The sequence below is a fragment of the Carcharodon carcharias genome, chromosome 9, assembly GCF_017639515.1.
Source record: "Carcharodon carcharias isolate sCarCar2 chromosome 9, sCarCar2.pri, whole genome shotgun sequence".
NCBI classification, from domain to species: Eukaryota; Metazoa; Chordata; class Chondrichthyes; order Lamniformes; family Lamnidae; genus Carcharodon; species Carcharodon carcharias.
The window spans coordinates 6493684-6514937 of NC_054475.1; the positions used below are offsets into that span (position 1 = coordinate 6493684).

General features: G+C 42.8%; 1 protein-coding gene across 1 annotated transcript in view; it reads right to left on the minus strand.

The window, feature by feature from the left end:
- Positions 1-1025: 1025 nt before the first annotated feature.
- LOC121282008 overlaps positions 1026-21254 on the minus strand; it is a 213884-nt gene continuing 193655 nt past the window's right edge. Inside the window, 6 exon segments of the mRNA XM_041195321.1 lie at positions 1026-1617; positions 2247-2299; positions 4392-4480; positions 5896-6013; positions 8340-8663; positions 16959-17273. Of these exon segments, the coding sequence (XP_041051255.1) occupies positions 1345-1617; positions 2247-2299; positions 4392-4480; positions 5896-6013; positions 8340-8663; positions 16959-17273 (1172 nt within the window). The 3' untranslated portion in view covers positions 1026-1344.

Consider the following 21254-nt stretch of genomic DNA (forward strand, 5'->3'; position numbering starts at 1 on the left):
AGAGAGTAGTAAAAATGTAATGAAATTTATGCTGTTTAAGTGGGGTGGAGCAGGTGAAGGTGGATAGAAGATCAGTGATAGGTGGAGGCAAAGGAGAGATTGCCAGAGATATCATAGACAAAAGGACAAAGGGGTCTTCTTGATAGTGATACTGGCTAAAGGAGGTGCTAATGGTGACATTAAGATCAGAAAGCAGAATGTGATAATGGCAGGACAAGGGTAAGCTCTCTGGAAAGAACAACATGAACAAGTGACAGATGGTCCTTGTGAGGGTGGGGTGATCGCTTTGCAGGACATCTTTGGTCTCTACGCAAGCATGACCCAGAACTTCCTGTTGCTTGCCATTCAACACACCCATCTTTCTGTTTTGGCTTCAGTTTACTATCACACCTAAAAGAAGGCAGTTCTAACAGTGCAGCACTCTCTCAGTACTGCACTGAAGTATCTGCCTGGATTGTATGATCAAGTCCCAGAGTTAACCCATGACGATCTGACTTGGAGACTAGAATTGGATGCTGAGCTAAATTTGGCCCATTAGGCCTGTTGTGTTAAAGAAAAGAAAGAAAGCTGTGGATTTTTATCAAGTTTTTCATGATCACTGGATGTCTCAAAGAGCTTTACAGCCAATGGAGCACTTTTGAAGTGTAGTCACTGTTGTGATGTAGAAAATGCAGCAGCTGATTTGTGCACAGCAAACCCCCACAAACAGCAATGTGATAATGATCAGGCTATTTGTTTCTGTGATGTGGATTGAGGGATAAATAATGGTCCGGACACCAGGGATAACTCCCTTATTCTTCTTCAAAATAATGCCATGGGATCTATTACATTCACTCAAATAGGCAGATAGGACCTCGGTTTAACATCTCACCCAAAAAACAGCACCTCCAACAGTTCAGCACTTCCTCAGTACTACAACAGAGTGTCAACATTTGGATTTTCCTCTCAAGCCTTGGCATGGATCTCAAACCTGGAACTTGCGAATCAGTAGCAACAGAGCTACCAATGCTGGGGGTGTGGGGGGGTGGGGGGTCTGGCTGGTGAGTGTGGTGCTATAAGGCCTGGTATTGGGACCACTCTAATTTACATTAATGTCCTGGACTCTGAAACTCAAGGTGAATTAATTACATTTGCTGATGACACCAAACTGGGAGGAGCGGTGGGAATGGAGGAAACAATTCCGAAGTTAAAGGAAGAACTGGACTAAAGTAAATATGTGGACAGCTCATGGCAGAAGAAATTCAATGCAACTGAGATGCAAAGTTAAGAAAACGGGGCAGGATATGCGCCACCCGAATGGTTTCGCTAATGAGTAACGGTAGCATAAATTGCCATTTCAGATTCCTATGGAGTATCATGTAATGGAGTTTTAGGGTTTTTCTTTGTGGGCTGGTTGTGAATCATGACTCCACTGTAGATGACACTGTCCGGGTTGTTAACTGAGTGATTTGTCCCTTCACCTCTCTGTGTAGACGATTTCTTTTGAAACTGCACCGCTGCATATGTGATTTCCTCATTATTCAACTCGGCAGTTCCCTCTCTGTGTGTTCCTGCCGAGCCCTTTTGATTGTGGTTTACATTTGCATACAGAGTGCTCTCTTCCTCTGCTGCCAATTCCTAAAATATATTTAAAAAAAATTGCATTTATTTTTGATTAGCCTGAATGGTGACTTGTGCTGTTATGAGGAGAAAGCTATGTATCCATTAATATAAATCAGTTTATAAAGGATTACAAGCTATTAAAAATTATTTATAACATAGAAACAAACAATTCAGCCCAAGGGTCTATACCAGTATCATTCTCTTCACAAGCCTCCTCCCACCCTTCTTCATCCAACCTCTTCAAAATATCTTTCTATTATTTTCTCCCTCAACTGCTTTTCCAGCTTTATCCGGCTTTATTTATGGTATTTGCCTGAACTTTGCCTTATAGTAACGAATTTCAGATTCTGACACTCTCTGGGTAATGAAATTTCTTCTGAATTGCTAAATCCTTCCCTGGGGAGGAGTTGAGTCCAATAGGATTGCTGCATTTAAAAGAAAGCTAGATAAGCACATGAGAGAGTAAAGGACAGAAGGATATGCTGATAGGGGGGGATGAAGAGGGGTGAGAGGAGGTTCGTGTGGAGCATAAAAACCAGCCTCCTGCAGATGGGCCGAATGGCTGTAAGTTCTTAGTAAATTCTATATCCACCAGCTTGCAAATTTCCAAACAGTATTCAGAGAAGTAATGTTAATATCCTTACCTGATTATCATGGAGAGTCTTATCTCTCCGATGACTTAGAATGCAGTTTGTACCTGAAAAATTACAATGTAACTGTTGAAAGAGCTGTAACAAGGAATGGTTAATATGTTTAAAATCTCTAAATTAAACATGTGTTGCAAGTGTGCTTAACCTGACATTGATCCACATTCATGGAAACGTGTTCATCTGCATTGCACCAATGATTTCCAACATGGATTGAACAATTAGCCTGGTTATTATTCATAGCATGACAAAAGCGTTTGTAGTGTAATGGGATAATAGAGTAGCTATGCTGATGAGTGATGTACGCCATGATGTATCAATGTCATTGGCAGTCATGTGCTATTTCCCTGGGAGAGAGGATGGAACACTCTGTACTCAGGGGAGGCATACCTACTCTGTAACCTCTATTAATACAGTGTTAATAAAGCAGTTTAAAGCAAGTAACAGAGTAACACTAGTTTCTCTCGGTAAGATAGGCCAAGCACACCAGAAACCAGCAACTACACTACCAGCATATGACGTTTACTGTCTGACAGAACAGATTGTCTATTAGAGAACGCACCCAAATTTCATTCCATTAATTTCTATGTAGCACTCTGACAGATTAACACCCGTGATGTGAAAGAGAAATTTCACTCCCGTGTGTTTAGGATTGAGCATTTCAAAAACTGATCAATTCTATACTGAAAATGAGTTCCTGTTATGTTGTGTCATTGATGTAAGTTCAAGCAATTTATCACAGGGAGAAATCAGAGGCCCAATTTTTACTCACTCAACGAGACGCGCTGTCAAAGTTTTTTGCCTTGCTCTCATCAGGACAGTTTGCAAGAATACCAACAATAACGGGAGCAACAATTTATACTGCATGAGAAGAGAGTGCTGATTGCTTCAATAGCATAAAATCCTGAGGGGTCTTGATGGGCTGGATGTGGAGAGAATGTTTCCTCTTGTGGAAGAATCTAGAACTAGGGGTCATTATTTAAAAATAACGGGTCGCCCCCATTTAAAATGGAGATGAGGCAAAATGTTTTCACTCCTAGAGTCGTGAATTTTTGGAACTCTCTTCCTGAAAAGGTGGAGGAAGCAGAGTCTTTGAATATTTTTAAGGCGGACGTGAATATATTCTTGGTAAACAAGGGTGTGATAGGTTATTGGGGGGGTAGCTGGGATGCAGATTTCAGTTTACTATCTGATCAGTCATGACCTTATTGAATAACGGAGCAGGCTCGAGGGGCTGAATGGCCTACTCCTGCTCCTTGTTCATCTGTTCAAATGTATTTTTTATCAGCAATACTCAATTTAATTATTCCATGGGCAGAATTTTGCCCTTGTCGGGTGGGCATGGCAGGTGGGCTCAGGAGTGGTTGTGAAGCCGACCACTGCCCCCGATCAGGCCCCAACATCGATTTCACACGGGCTGGACAATTAATGGCCAGTCAGTGCATAATACGCGCTGCAACGCTCAGCACTGCTGGCGTGAGGGCAGGAGGAGGGCAAGCGCGCAAGTTTGTGCATGTGTGCACGTGCTCACAGTGAAATCTCCCTGAGTCTCAGAGCTGTCTCAGGGAGCTGAAGATTTTGAACAATCAAAATAAAGAATTGAAAACTAATGAAAACCTGTCCCCTCATGTGACTCTGTTACATGACCATGGGCATTTAAATATGAGTTCTCAAAGTTTTTGCTTTAATCACTGGTCAAAACCCCATCCCGCCCATTGATGAGGTTTTGCCAAAAGTGCAAAGGCTGCTTGGCCGATTTGACCACAAACCAACTGAAAAGTTGGACCAGCAGCAAAAAATTCAATTCTATTAATTGATTAAGGGCCTTAATAGGTTGCTTCATTGTCAGCGGGCGTGCTGCCACCTCTCGCACATGCCTGCAGAGAGAAATATCACCAGAGTGTACGATGATGTCCAGACATTCGTCTGACCTCATCGCGCACTATTTTACTCTCGTTTGGGTCTGGTGTGCACCCGCTCGAATAGAGAAACATTCAGCCCCATGTTCAATATGTGTAAACTAGAATGAGAATACTAGGGTCATGGGTTATTGTTGATTAATCCAACAAACTGTATATTCTTTCTATTCTGCAGCAAATTATTGCCATATAATGAAATGATTAAAGGGAAATAGAGACTCACCCTTGTTGATTTGCCTCAGGTACAGAAGTAGAGAAACAGCAAACACCACAAGAATGCCCCCCAGCACTCCAAGCACAATGTAAATCAGACTGTGAAACAGAGAATAGGCAAGAGACAGTGTTGGTTCACAATTAATTATTTGCCATTTGTTTAAAGAAATATATAAAGGTAGATATTTATAAAGTGGCTTTCATGACCTCAGGACATCCCAAAGCATTTTACAAGCAATGAATATTTTTAATGCAGTGTAACTGTTGTAATTTGGCAAATGTGGCATTCAATTTGCACACAGCATGCTCCCACAAATAGCAATTAGATGGATGAACAAATAATTTGTTTTGTTTAGTGATGTTGCCCAGGTCTCGAGGGAGAACTGCCCTGCTCTTCTATGAATGTCACTATGGGATCTGTTACACCCACCTGAGAGAGCAGATGGGCCTTGGGTTTATCACATCTGAGAGGTGGCACCTCTAACAGCACAGCACTCCGTCAGTAGTGCACTGGAGTGTCAGCCAAGATAATCTGCTGAGGTCTCTGGAGCGGAAGTGAACCCACAGCCTTTGACACGTAAGGTGAGTATGCTACCACTGAGCCCTGTTTAATACTGGGTCAGTTTTAATTATTAAAATCCAAATGCAAGAATATCTGAAGATCCCTGAAAAAAATGGAGATTTGTCTTAAAATAAAAATCAGAAACTTTCAATACTTTTTAAATCATTGACAATAATCTGGATAAAAGTAAGTGCACTGCATGTGCTAGAAACACGAATGGAAAACAGAAGATTCTGGAAACATTCAGCAGATCAGTTGGGATCTGTGGGGTGAGTGGACCTGCTTCGCTTCGTGTGTGGACTAGAATTCTGAAGAAGTGTCTGCACCCAAACCATGAACGTGTTTATTTTCTCCACAGCTGCGGACATACCTGCTGTCCATTTCCAACTGTCCCTCTTTCTGTTTGACATTTAGTTGGCGTTTTCTCTTTATAACCATTGGAAATTCAAAGACCCGATTCCTGAGTGTTTATATCGGACTACAATTTCTGCTACTTATTGTCGACAGCTCAGGCTAATAATATGGAAATGGGACCAGAGCTGCAAGATGTCTCTCATTAGTGAAACCAAGGGATGTGCAGATATATCACGCTAATTCTTCCTTTTCATCAGCCCAAATACAACTACTCTGTCAGTGTAGACAGCAGCAAGGTAAGTTTGACAAGTACAACTTCTCACATACTGTGAGATTATGTTAGCAGTGAAGTAATCAAGGTGAATAAGGCAAAAAACACCATCTGAGCAGCAACGCACTGGAAAAGCTCACTCCTTGCTTGTATTTTCCAACAGAAGAATACACCCTCATTAAGAAGCTAACACAACAGCATGATATAAACCCAGCCGCCATTTCCATTCTGATGAGCTACTTTCCAAATTAATGAACAACTTTCACTCCTTTGGCCAATTGTATCTCTCACATATGGAAGCAGTGCCAATCCATGAGAACATTGTACCTTTCAGGATTTTCAGGATCTGAAGGTGTGGCTCGAATGGTAGTGGAAATTATATCTGTACTTGTCAAATGTGTAGTTGGTGATACTGTTGTAGAAACATTACAAAAATACTCAGGTCCTGTTGAAACAAGAGAATAACATTCAGATTCACCTCATTTTCACTTGTAGTCAACTGAGAGAGCATCATTGTCAAATGGAACCTCATTAATTGAGGAAAAGCCTGGCTGGTAGAATTGATTTCTGTGTAATTTACCCCTCTCTGGTCACAAGTGGAGAGGTTGCTGATACCTGGTGGTAATCTATCTTTACTGGTAATTCCACTTTCTTTCCTATATCTGAGAGTTGGTGGGACAGAGTTACTAGTGGGCCAGTTAAGGGCTCAGGTTGGTGGATTACAATCCAGAGATACACTTTCTTGACACGAATTTCATGTGAACACATTAAACAGTCACATCCTAATACTGGCAATGGTCACTTTCTGCCCTTTGTGGGCAGTTTTCTGAGCTTGCAGTAAAGATGGGAATCTTCACTACCTGACCGTGAATGTCTCAAACCTGCCATTAATTTTCTGACCATTTAATTATAATGACCCACCTTGCTGCTGGGACTGGCTCCTCCCTCCCCCTTCCCCCCTCCAGTTTGCACCTAGATAATTGGTACAGATGTATGTTAATAAATCGTTTGTTTCAAGAGGTAAGAAATATGTTGTGTTGATTCATCACCTTTCTCAACCTTGGGATATCCCAAAGTGTTTCAGAGCCTATGAAGTACTTTTTTGAAGTAAAGCCAAAGTTTTAATATTGGGAAACATGGAAGTTAATTCGTACACAGCAAAGCCCCACAAACATCAGTAAAACATTCACTAGATGATCTGTTTTGCAATGACATTAACAGGCTCAAAAGACCAAGTGGCCTGCTCCTGCTCCCAGTTTGTGTGTATTGTTTGAGGAATAAAGGCTTCAAGGACACCAGGAGAACTTCCCTATTCTGTGAATAATACCCTGGAATTGTTTACATCTACCTAAGGGGGACGTGGATCCTCAGTTTAACACGTCATCTACACAGCAGCACCACCACCAGTATAGCACTTCCTCAGTGCTGGATCATGGTATCAGCCTGAATTTTAACTCTTAAGGGGAACTTGAACCTACAAAAGACTGGCATCAAAGGTCAGAGTGCAACTGAGTCCTTGCTGACAACTCCAGTACAAATACAGTTTACAGGTGTAATTGCTGCCTGCTGCTTACAGTCTTTGGTCTGAGGCTTGTGACAGTGGGATTTTATGGTCCTGCTGGAGTGCATGGAGTTTAGAATGGCTCGCTGCATTTTACAGCCCAATCCCTGCCGCAATGGGGGTGTAAAATTCCACCTTTCTTCCCTGACAACTGAGGCAAGAGACCACATGACCAGAGTCAATATATTTGCATATATGAATTCCTGTCTCTTGCTGCTCAGGTGCAAATGCAATTCTCTTTGTTTTCTGCCCATGTTGGTGTTTCTCGGTGAACATGCTGCACCCACTCTGCAGAAAATTGAACCGCTACATTCAAATAGGCTAAAGTTCTCCTTATTTCAGAACCAGGGTTATTGTTTTATGGGGAGCAAATTGTTAATTTTTAATACAGGATAATTTGAGATTTTGAGTGGAATGATGGAATTTTACAACTCAGAGGAGGGAATTCAGCCCATCGCTCGAATGCTGGTTCTCTGAATGATGTCCTCATTTAATTCCATTTCATTGTCCTTTTCCCACACCCTCATACATTTGTTTCCCTTTTAAAATCTATGATTGAATTTGTTTGTAAACTTATTTCAGTTGGGCATTCCATATCCTAAAAACAATTTGCATCAATAAAATTCTCCAAATTTCTCCCTTTGTCCTTTTAGTGATAATTTTAAAGTTAATGCTCTCTTGTTGCTGACTCACTGACTAGTGGAAATAGTTAGAGTTACCTTATTAAAATTTCTAACAATTTCCAAGGCCTCCAGCTGATCATTCACCTCAGTTGTGATGATGCTTTTCTCATTACTAAAACCTCTCATCCAAGGTTTCATTTTAATTCAATTCTTCTCTATTCTATCAGTGACATCCTTCCCAAACTAGGACACAACAGTTGGAGGTTGCATTTCACAATTCCATCTGCTGGAAATAGACAAATTGCTTTATGAAAGCTCTGTCAATCAAATGCTATTTTGATTTGATGGGTTTGTTGGAGATTCTGCAATATTTTTGCACGTTTTGGGGATATTTTATGATCCTGTCCATTTTTCATGAAAAATGCAACTTAGTGACCTTGTTCAGAATGTTTGAGGAACCAGAGAGAGTGAATTTGGCCAGTTGCAGGTTCTCAGATTGACTGAAGGAACTGAACCAGTGACCAGTTTGGATAGACATGAATTTAAATAATTCATTTGCCACATTGTTTGTCTAAAGTAACACTTACCAATGTTTCCAATTTGTATCACATAACTGCAGTTTGTCCCTGTTTCATTGATCTTTGATACGTTAACCATTTCACTGGATTTTTCTCCCTGATTATTTGAGGCTGTGCAGTAATATTGATGATGTTGCTGTTTGAAGGATTGACAATGTAGATCCAGTTTATTGGTGTCAGAGATCTTTGAATCTTCAGACAGGGTCTTTTCAAACCATGTGTATTGAATGGGAAGGGATCCCTGGACAGACTCACAGGAGATGGACACTGAACCCCCAGAACATGAGACATTTGCTGGTGATGAAAATCTAAGCACAGGGACAGACACGGGTTCTGTTGGAAAGAAAGAAACATTCCGATACTGAACATTTAATAATCAAATACTCTTCAAACTTTGCACTTCATCTCAGTCAGGCTCTGCCATGTTGGAATCTCACCAACACATCTACCACTCTACGGGGTGGATGTTTAATTTGGGTTTGGGAACTGGACATGGGAGATAGTTCCAGGTCCTGACACCATTCACCATTCTTTTGGCATGCCCAATGCAATATTCAATGGTCCAGTCAATCGGAAGCCTGGAATTGGCTTCACCGTCCAATCAGGGACAGTGGGTGGGCTCCTGATGCTAGAGAGCCTCACCAGGTGTGGTGGGAGTTGCTGACCTGAGCATGGAGACAGCAAGGGGAAAGTCCAGGTAAGTTTATTTTATGTTTCAAAACCCGGCAGCTGCCGGGCCATGATCCTGAAGGGGTAATGTGGTCTGCTTGCATTGTTGAATGAAATCCCAGTGGGTGTTGGAATGGGTCTTTAATTGGCCCCTTTGGTAAATGTTATTTCCTAAGTTAGCTGCCCACCACTTGACTGCAAGCCGCCCGCTTTCTAAATGTTTGGGGCTTGGGATTGTAACGGTAAATTGGCATGGAGACCAGCGGTGTCAAATTTCACACCCACCCACCTCTAATCCTGACATCATACTTTTTAAAAATCCATCCCCATATCTCTCCATCCTCTTAGAGGCCTGAGTTACGCTTTCAGCCATTATATCAGAATAAATCATGTCTCCAGATCAGAACAGCAGCTATGATACTGAGAGTATGTTAACATGAATATCATGGTGAACAATATCTCTTCGTAGTTGGTAGTGAGCCTCCAATGCTGTTTCATTGTTTGTGAGTTGAATGTGAATTATTTGGAGAGAATCTTAGAAAAGCAAAGGGGAAAATGAGGGCAAAATTTTGTCTAATATCGCTTACATGTTTTGTAGCTTTGGATAAGAATGTAAATGTGATTGGCTCTGGTTCTCTGCATGCTGCGATAGAACACTTCAACCCTGGTACGTGGAGACGAGTGGGGGGTCTGTGTGTGGGGTGGTGAGAAAGCTGGAAATACCAGGAATGTTGAGTTTGTGCCATATCTAACAGCAAACTCTCACCAGAATTCTTGCACACTGATTGAAAGTTTGGCTGGTTTCCAAGTAGGAAAGTTATGGTAAAAGTTTGGAAATTGGTGGGAATGTGTCCTCGGAGCACAGCAGCGAGGAGGGAGTCAGGGTGACTTTGCTGCTTGGGGCAGGATTGGCCAATCATGGGGAGGGAGGAATTGTATAAAATATTTGCCTGGGGGTGGGGGGTGAAGCTTTTGTGTTTCTCCTGGATCACAAGCAATGCTGGAGAAGGTTCTGGATCCAGCAAATCCCATCATGCTTCAACCCCCTTTGGTCAAGGGATTAGCCAGAGAAAAGTGACACTTTCACCAACTTTCTTAATGAGGTTTGGCAGGACTTCACTGCTTTCACTGTCACAAACTATACTCTGAAACAACACAGGTCACAGTTTGCCTGCTGATTGAAAAGTGTCTCTTTGAAATGCTAACTGTTTATGAGCTTGTTTCTCAGCACATTGTTACTCACAAGGCCCAGACCATTGAAAAATTAACTGGTGGTCCAGAACATGGAAAAGGGATTCAGACATGCAGCCCCTTCAGCCTGTTCCACAATTCAATTAAATCACAACTGACCAGTATCTTATGTCCATTTAGCTACCTGGGTCCCATAACCCGAATATTGCTACCAGATAAAATCTGTCAATCAGTTTTGAAATTTTCAATTGAGCTCCAGAGCTTTTTGAGGAGTGTTCCTGATTTCCACTATACTTTGCGTGAAAAAGTGCTTCCTGACATCCTTGAAGAGCCTATCTCCAGATTTAAGGTTATGGTTCCATGATTTGGACTGCCCCATCAGTGGATAGGGTCAAAAGTCAACAGTAAGAAGTGGTTTTGATATGTTAATGAACAAAAAAGAACTTCAACAGATTTGTACATGAAGCAATAACAGGAATAGTTTGAATTGAGTTGTTTTAATTCAAAGGGGGTTATAGACAGGTTGTAAAAAGGTGTAAGGAAGTGACATAAAGATAGAGTATGTTTGTTTTTACAAGTCTAAGAGGTAAAGTAAAGATTGATTTAATCAATCCTGGGAAAAAAGCATTTCTGAACAGACTGGTTGCAACAAAGAGAGATCAAAGAGAAGAAATGCATACTGAAGCCTATGTGAGGGGGTAGCTGCTTAGATCTCCCAGAACACAACAGGATGGGTTGGCCAGATCTCCCTGAAAACAGCAGGGTAGCTGGACAGAACTCCTAGAAGACAGTGTGAACAAGGCCCAGACCTGAAGACCCAGTTGCTGTCAGCCTCAGTGGACACCCCAAGGTAAAAGCATTGTGTGGTAAAATTACTGGACGTCTATAGCTTTATAATCTATAATGATAGTTGCTGAACAGAAAAGAGAAAGATTAGCTCTGAGGTTAGATAGAATAAGACTTGTGGAACTGTTTTAAAGTGCTGTTTACTGTGTGAATCTAATCAAATCCACCACCCGCAGTTTCAGTCTGAATCTGTTTATAGGTGCACAAGTGAATCACCAATTAATGCCACCACTGCATACAATTAAACACAGTTAATAAACGATTAGATGATGACTTTTTCTCTCTTTTTAACTAAAATTTTCCTTTAATATGGAGACCAAAAAGAGTGAAACACATTGAATTAAAAATCTCAATTTGCTATACACAGCATTATATTGCAAGATAATCCTCTCCTTGGATCCTCAAGAAATTTGTTGTAACTCTTTCGAGTACAAACACGTTTCCATCTGTTCCTATTCAGATGAAGTTACGTTGTTTCATAGTTTGCCATTGTGAGATTTGAACTCTTGATCTTGGGTTTACAAGCCCAGTACCATAACCACTTGGCTATTTAGGCCAAGCAAGAAATTTGTTGTACCTGCATTTCTGTCTCTAAAACAATCAGGCATCCACTCATTTCATTTAGAAATTTCCATTCTTTCCAGCATTTGTTTCAATCCAGCAAGGTCAGTTTCTAAGGGTTTCTCATCCACACTTTTCATACTGTCTACATTATCTGACAGTGTGGGTTAACTTAATAACATTCAGTGTGTATACCACCGCTGCCCCCGCCTCCCAGGCCTGGTTGGTGACAGCGCTGTTCATACTGCAGCCAGAGTGGGAGTAGAGGACATCACAGCAGGCCCCCACAGTGTACACAATGTGTTGCAGTGACAGCTCACTAAACCTGGGAGCTACAGTCTTTTTGCCTCTTGGGGATATCTTCCCTGCAGTGGTCCTGGGTTGGAAACACTGAGATGTGTGCGCAAGGCTGGACTTTACATATGGTGCTGGGCCTGATGAAGCAGTGAAGTGATGGTGTTTGGGGTGAATGAGATCCCACCCACCATGGAAATGGTGTGTTTCCCAGGAATGTATAACTAATGCGTTGGGTTTGGGACGATGCGGCCTGAAAACCCCCCATTGTGGCCGGTGGGTAAAACATCGATTTCCCCGCCCACTAACGCACTTAGTGCAAATCGGGGACAATCCCGCTCTTTGGTTGATAATAGAGGTGTAAGTGTGACTGACAAATTCAGAGACATGTATGAAAACATGAACATCATGGTCCTGAACACTACAAGGACTTTGAAAACAGAGCCATCCAGCTGGCCGGCAACGGCCTGGACCAATCCTGTGCTGACGGTGAGGTAGGTGGTGCTCAGCCAAGTGAGGGTCCAGCAGTGCAACATCCATCAGACAACCATGCTGTGAGTGATGTGTCCTGTTTCACAGGCCACTGCCATGTACAAAATATTTCCACTTGCTTCCACACACACATCTGGGCAACAGCTGATGGAGACCCAGGGACACCAAATAAGCCCCAAAGAAATCTCTGAAGAGGAACCTGGAGGGACCCTCCTTGATGTACCATCACAGCGCTCACCCACACCCTCCACCAGCGCAGAGGCACACCCCTCGGTGAGATCTAGCTTTAGAGTAGACTCAGGGTCACAGCTGGTGAGCAAATCGCACTGCCTGATCCACAGCTGGCAGCGGCAGGGGCTTCCCAGGTGTCCGGCACTCAGTGGGCTGCTGGAGGCCATAAATTGGCTGAGGTCGAGTCAGGTGAGGCGTTTTTGGATTTGGTCACGTCACAGTTGCTGGAGCTGGAAAGGCCAACGTGGGAACATCAGGAAGGGATAACTGCTGCACTCCTCAGATTGCAAGGCACAATGGAGGATTCCGTCCACCTGCACTCTGAGGTGATAGCGCCGGCATGTCAATGCACTGAAGTCAACACTGGTAGGATGGCAGCTGCCATGGAGATGTTGGTCCAGGGCACCGTTCCTACACTGCTGTGGGGCTGAACTCCATTGCTGATGTATAGTTGGCTCCTGACAGTGTGTATGTGAGAGGGGTGCGGGCAGCTTGATCTCACTCCAGCTACCGCTGCTCCTCACTAATTCAGCCAAGGGTCCTTGGGTACCCATAGTGAGAAGGATCAACATGTATACTCTCCGGGGCCATTCATCCTGGTGACTCCGGGAGTGTCTGGCCCAACCGAATCCCCTCTTACTGTGACCGTGACAGCTCCAAGTCCACAGGCCAAGGAGGGCGCTAATGCCACACAGTAGGACCTCGAAAGGAAGCCGAGGCCCTCCAGGCCTCAGGCCTCCAGAGGACGCCCGCCAAAGTTATCACAGACAGAGCATAGCAGTCAGCAGACTGTCTTTACCTCCACTGTGGATGTCTGCGGAGCACCAAGATGTAGCGGGTGGATTAGGAAAGTTGAGAAGATGTAGCTCTTTTAAAGCCAACCAAATAAACTAAATTAACAAAATGAGGGATAAAATAAAACGCAGCCCCTGAGTTAGGGTCACTGCATAACCAAAGACAGGATTTAAAGGAAACTTACAACATCAAACCAAAATGTGATTAAGAGGTTGGATAAAGCACCCCAACCCCCGTGGTCACCCACCGAGCATGGAAGGTCTCGACGGTGCCGGCAGACACCACATGGTTGAAGAGATGTAACTCTTTCGAGTACAAACCCGTTTCCATCTGTTTCAGATGAAGTAACATTGTTTCATAGTTTGCCATTGTGAGATTTGCACTCTTTATCTTGGCGTTACAAACCCAGTACCATAACCACTTGGCTGTTTAGGCAAAGCGTTGAGGAGAGGTAGTTGCACGTCCTGGGCACGGGTGTTAATCACTTGTACATACTGTTCATTATTGTCAATAAACTCCAAAGAATGTCTCCCTGCCTATCGCTGCTTGTTTTGATGAGCAATGTTCATGTCACTCACATGTGAACACTTTCTGTACAAGATAAAGGCAGGTGTCTCAGTCCAGGGCCTCTACCCTGTGCTTTGTGCAGCCTTTAGACCAAAGTGACAACCTGGATTTCACCAACTTGGTTTGATTCAGGAGCCCTTTAAAAATGGCGGATGTGTCCTAATTCTGGGACTCCCATCGGCGTTCCAGGGTTGTGTGATTTTGGGAGCAGCTTTAAAGGATACAGGTTGGCTCCTTCAAAACCCACACCCAGAACTCCCCAACCTGGCAAAACTCAGCAGGTTTGGCGGCATCGGCGGAGAAGAACACAGTTGACGTTTCAAGACCTCATGACCCTTCAACAGAAATAAGTAATAATGGGAGAGGGGTGAAATATAAGCTGGTCTAAGGGGTAGGGATGGGGCAGAGAGAAGGGGGGTGCTGGTGGTTGTTGGGACAAGCAATCCGTGATAGGAGGAGATAACCAAAAGATGTCACAGACAAAAGAACAAAGAGGTGTTTAAGGTGGTGATATTATCTAAAAGAATGTGCTAATTCAGAGAAGAGCGCAGGACAAGCAAGGTACAGATAGCTCAATTGGGGGTGGCGTGAAATAAGACTAAAAGGGCAGAAAAGGTATAGATAAATGATCGGCGAAAAACATTAAAAATAATGGAAATAGTTGGGAAAAGAACAATGCATATAAATTATTGGAAAAAAAGTAAAAGGAGGGGGAAGAAACGGAAATGGGCTGGGGATGGAGGAGGAAGTTTAAAATCTAAAATTGTTAAACTCAATATTCAGTCTGGAAGGCTGTAAAGTGCCTAATTGGAAGATGAGGTGCTGCTCCTCCAGTTTGCGTTGAGCTTCACGGGAACAATGCAGCAAGCCAAGGACTGACATGTGGGCAAGAGAGCAGGGTGGAGTGTTGAAATGGCAAGCAACAGGGAGGTCTGGGTAATGCTTGTGGACAGACCGAAGGTGTTCTGCAAAGCAATCACCCAGTCTGCGTTTGGTCACTCCAATGTAGGGGAAACCTGCATTGGGAGCAACGAATGCAGTAGACTAAGTTGAAGGAAAAGCAAGTGAAATGCTGCTTCACTTGAAAGGAGTGTTTGGGCCCTTGAACGGTGAGGAGAGAGGAAGTGAAGGGGCAGGTGTTGCATATCTTGCGTTTGCATGGGGAAGTGCCATAGGTGGGGGTTGAGGAGTAGGGGGTGATGGAGGAGTGGACCAGGGTGTCCCGGAGGGAACGATCCCTGCGGAATGCCGCTGGTGTCGGGTTGGATGGGGGGGAGGTGAAGGGAAGATGTGTTTGATGGTGGCATCATGCTGGAGTTGGCGGAAATGGTGGAGGATGATTCTTTGAATGCGGAGGCTGGTGGGGTGATAACTAAGGACAGGGGGGACCCTATCATGTTTCTGAGAGGCTTGCTGCATTGTTCCAGTGAAGCCCAACGCAAACTGGAGGAACAGCACCTCATCTTCTGACTAGGCACTTTACAGCCTTCCGGACTGAATATTGAGTTCAACAATTTTAGATCTTAAACTCCCTCCTCCATCCCCACCCGCTTTCTGTTTCTTCCCCCTCCTTCTTGTTTTTTCCAATAATTTATAAAGATTGTTCTTTTCCCATCTATTTCCATTATTTTTAATGTATTCCACCGATCATTTATCTATACCTTTTCTGCCCTTTTCATCTTATTTCACCTCACCCACACTAGAGCTATCTGTACCTTGCTTGTCCTGCTATCCATTCTCAATTAGCACATTCTTTTAGATAATATCACCACCTTCAACACCTCTTTGTTCTATTGTCTGTGACATCTTTTGGTTATCACCTCCTATCGCTGCTTGCTTATCCCAACATCCACCACCCCTCCTTCTCTCTCCCCCAACCCCACCCCACCCCCCCCTTAGACCAGCTTATATTTCATCCCTCTCCTATTTTTAGTTAGTTCTGTTGAAGGGTCAAGAGGACTCGAAACATCAACTGTGATCTTCTCCACTGATGCTGCCAGACCTGCTGAGTTTTTCCAGGCATTTTTTATTTTTTGTTTTGGAATTCCAGCATCTGCAGTTTTTTGTTTTTATTTTTGTTTTTAACTCCCCAACCTGGCTGCCTCCATTGTGGAGATAGACACGTCCTACTCCTCTGCAATTTTCATGGACTCGGGCCAGGTTTGAATGAGTCATAGTCCAAAGCCCCTCAGAGGAGCTGTAAACACTGGTCTGCATGAGGGGACCTTTTTACAGTTAAGTTCAAAAGGTCCATCTCATGCCCCCTATGTCAAGTCACACCCCCATCCATCCCGCTTGGCCCTTCATGCCCCCTATGTCCCTTTACACACCCCTTATACCCCCTCATGCTCCTGACTTCAAGCTGTACACTTCCACCCACCTCCAAGCCCCCTCATGACAAATTTTCCCCTTACACCCACCCCCTTTGTGGGCTGTGAGGGGTGAGGGGTGAAGGGCCTTTGTGTTTTGATTTTAGCTGTTACAAAGTCCAAGGGCATTAAGGAGGGGCCTTTTAAACAGCCCGTCTCCGCAGCCGGCAGCCCCTGTGGCTGCCTCTGCATTTCTTCCTGGTGTGGCTGGCCAGACTGCAGCCCGGGCACAGCTCCCAGCAATGGGAATCCCACCTTTGTGGGCACTTTCTTCCAAGGCCGAGTGGGGAATTTTCCGAATTCCCCCTACCCGCTTTGAGGCTGAATATCCAGCCCAATGTCTCAACAATTAATAAAGAGGCTTCTTTTACCAGCAAAACAACTTTTCAATTTCTGTTTAGTTCACTTGTAAAGTTCAACTCTGACATGTTGGACAGGCCATGAATTGGGTTTGGGTAACATGAGTCGGATTTCCCGACCTCTGCCCTTTACCTTTAAGACTCTGCATTGCTGAGGAGCCTCGGGATATCGGAGCTGTCATGTTTCCTTCCAGATAAAACATTGATCAGACATCTCAGTCAAGAATAATAAAGAAAATCAGTAAGAAATGTACCGTAAGATATTTGTAGTTTCACATTAAACATTGAATCGTGGCCAGTTTTTTCAATACCACAGCTGTACCATCCTGTATCTCCTGAGCGAAGATCCTCCATAGTAACAATAAATAATCCTTGTGAATTGTTATCTGTGACCGATATTCTTCCATTTCGCCAATTTGTCGATGCTACAACATTACACTGGCGAGTCCAGCCGCGACACCAATATTTTATATGTGACTTGTACCACCATGCATCATAGTGACATTCTATTGTGATCGCTCTTCCCACAACTCCTGTTACTCTGTCTTTTGCCCACAATGCAGCTGAAACTGAGGAGACAACATTTCAGATAATTGAACAGGAAATAACTGCTTAATTCAAACAGATACATTTTAATGAGTTAAATTCCATCAAGTTTGTGATGAGAGTAATCATTCATATAGACACTTATCAGAGCCTCACTGTGTTCCAAAGCACGTCACAGATAATGATTTACATGTGAGACATTTGGGGCATTTTCTTGACTTATTGGCCGGGGCTGGAAGAGTGAGGGGAACCTGGAAATTGGGGTCCTGTCTCATACTGTGGGGTTTAACCCCAGACTGCGTATGACATCATCAAGAGGTTCCACAGCCAGAAACCAGCCTGATTGACAGGCCTGATTTGCAGTCGGTTGGGGAGCAGTGTGGAGGGGGTCACAGGAGCCGACAGTTCCCTGATCTGATCTGAGGTGGGTGGGATGTGAGAGAGGGTTGGCTCCTTGCAGGAGGGGGTGTTCAGATCTTGAATGAGTTAGGGATGTCCAAATGTAGGATTTGAAAGCCTTGAAGGTTTGGGAGGTTGTGTGATAGGTGGCCTTGTAGGATGGATGGATTCCTGAGGTAGGGATTTGGATACCTTGACTTGAACATTCATGAGACCAATGGCCTTGCTGGGAGAGAAACCCATGCTGTGGGGAAAGAGTTTGCACTAAAATAACCAAAGAGAGATTGAAAATAATTAAATGGCTAGAGAGAAGTGAAGAAAAGGAAAAAGATACAGGGAAAGTTACAGATGAAAAGGGAATGGGAAAGAGATCAGATCAGAAAGAGGAAGGATTGAAAAGAAGAAGATTGCCAAACAGACAGAAACATGATTCAGTTTCCTGTCCATAAGTGCATCAAGTATTCTGCATAAAATTGATAAGCTAGAGGCACAAAATATTTTGCAGAAGTTAAAGTTGTGGCTTAGAGCAGATGGGTCTGGGAGTTTAACATTGTGTGTTATAAAATAGATTCATCGGAAATGATGGAGAGGTGGCAATACTGAGTGATGAGCAAAATAAGTTTCTTAAAGTTAAAGAATGAAAAAGAAAAGGCTCCTTATGAGAAGAGTGATGTAGACCAACCATCTACCAGTGAGGAACAGTGTCACTGAGAGAGCCTCATAAAACAATATTTCGTCAACTGTACTTTAAAAAACAAATATTTGCAAACTTGGGACATATTTTATTTGTGGGATTATTACCGCTGCAGTCTTCAGTGTATACTGGACATCAGATTATATTGAAAACTACCAATTAAAACAGGTTTTCATTTTCAAAATGTTGCTGTCAAAGCTTTTTGAAAATTAAATTCTCATTTACTTATCATTCATAATTAATAATGCAGTTCAGTTTATTTGTTAACTATTCCCATGGTGTGATAGTAAATTCACAAGGTAATAAAATACGTCACAATTATTATTCATTTGGTTTTGCTGACTATTTTGTGCCTTTATACTTAGGAGACTTCCCACATCTAGAGACGGATGTGGCAGACAAAGCACATGTTTACTTTTGCTTTCCAAAGCTTGTTTTCCCTGGAACAGGTCACTAACCTCCGGAGACAACAAAATGAGCGACACCACTCCACGTCAAGCATGTCGGACTGGGATCTCTCACCCTCTTCCCACCAGCCTTAGGTCTGTTGGAAGATTTTCAGTTTGATAATCAACCTGCTGGGCCTGGTTAGAACGCGCCTTCTATTCCCAACAAAAACAGAAGTGGGACTCAAACACAGAGCTTCTGGCTCAAATACAGAGACACTACCCACTGTGCCCAAGACGTCTTTTGTGCCCTTGCATGTCTCCAAATATTTAAACATCTGCTGTATAACCATTGCACGAGAGTTAAACCAACTCAGATTATCGGAATATCCACTCAGGCTGTCACTCACCGGGCAGAGAACAAATGAGGAGAATCAAAATCCACATTGTTTTGTCCACAAAGATCAGGGCAGAACTTGTTTCCAGACACTCAGCTTTTGTTTCTCACATCGAAATAAGTGTCTAATATAAATGATACAAGGAATTTAAATGAGGAAGAAGATAGCAGGAAGCCAGGTCATGAAACCACATTAAAGCAGCTGATGAAATCTGACCCCTAAGAACTTGAACTTCTGTCAGTTATATTTAACAAAAGAACAAAACTAATTTTCATTGAAAGGATATAAAATCCTGAAAACAAGAATGTTAAAAAGTTCGAACATATGGATAACGGTGAGCCGAGCTTGTATTTATACTGAATTGTGAGGTGAGTTAGAACAGGAACCCCCTCCCAATTTCCACAAACCCCACAGGAACAGAAGTATTTTTTTTATTTCTGAAATTTAGTTGTCCAATTGAATAGAGAGATTTCTTAATATTTTGGTTTTATTTGCTAATCTTTGTGGATCACCTGTAAGCCACTGATTGATTTAAAAAGAATGGAGATACCCCACAAACTGATGTTCCACCTGTAGCCATTGTTGAACCTATGGTTCCTGTTAAAATTGTACAGCCAAGGATAGTCATGCCTGATGTCTCTGTCGGAGTGGACGACACTGATCTGCCTGTGCCTAATGAGGTACCTGATGTTATTCCAGAGACTGTTGTTCCTGCCAAAGAATCCGAGTTGGTGAAACTATAACATTCCACATGGATCAGGAAACCACTTGAAGGACTGAACTAATAATTTCATGACCTGTGTAAATATTTTAATGTCATGAGATAAACATCCATGTAAATGCAAAATGTACAGAAAAGTTAAAGGGTGAGGAATGTAATAATTATAGTTTTGATAAACGTAGGACTGTAACATTAAGAATAATCCTTTGTTGTAAGAGAACATGATGTGTGTAAACCAACCAGTTTGCAGCATGGGGAACCTCCATGGGGAGTTGTCCTATAGTTTTAGAGTTAGATACACACATGTAGCTGCTGCTGCTGTCTTGTAAATAAAGTTCAATGTTTAAACCTGGAAAAGTTGCCTGGAAAATCAACTCTATAACAATGGGCTAGAACTTACTGAAAATACAATGGGGTATGAACAACAAACATCTCTTTTAATGTGAAAATCAGTCAGCAACTTTTGGCGATGAAGAGAAAAGCCAATGAATCGTGAAATGCCACAAGTTACTGCTGATTTGTGCCACTCCACCTCTGCCTTAAAAATATTTGAAGACTCCCCTTCACTACCTTTTCAGGAAGAGATTTCCAAAGACTCACGAGCCTCTGAGTTAAAAAAAATCACCTAATCTCTGTTCTAAATGGGTGACCCCTCATTTTCCCACATGAGGAAACATCCTCTCTGCAATCACCCTGTCAAGTCCCCTCAGGAACTTATATCTTTCAATCAATTCAACTCTTACTCTTCTAAACTCCAGCAGATAGAAGCCTAGTCTGTCCAACCTTTCCTCATCAGACAATCCACCCATTCCTGGTATTAGCCTGGTAAACCTTCTCTGAACTGCTTCCAATGCATTTACATCCTTCCTTAAATAATGTGACCAATACTGTACAGAGTCCTCCAAATGTGGTCTCACTAGTGCCCTATGCAGATGAAGAATAACTTCCCTACTTTTGTATTCAATCTCCCTCACGATAAATGAAATCATTCTATCAGCTTTCCTAATTACTTGCGGTATCTCCATACTAACCTTTTCTGATTCATGCACTAGGACAGCCAGATCCCTCTGCACCTCAGAGCTCTGCAATCTCTCAGCATTAATATAACATGCTTCTCTTTTATTCTTCCTGCCAAAATGGACAATTTTACATTTTCCCACATTATACTCCATTTTCCAGATCTTTGCCCACTGTCTAAACCTATCTATATCTTTTTGTAGACTCCTTATGTCTTCTTCACAACTTACTTTCTACCTATCTTTGTGTCATCAGCAAATCATTTGGACTTATTCTTACTCGTTGGAATGTGCATTCTGAAATATCCCCTTAAATATGAGCCACTGCATCTCGATTGACCTGACCCTTCACCTATTTTGCCAATTCACTTTAGCCATCCCAGCTTTCAT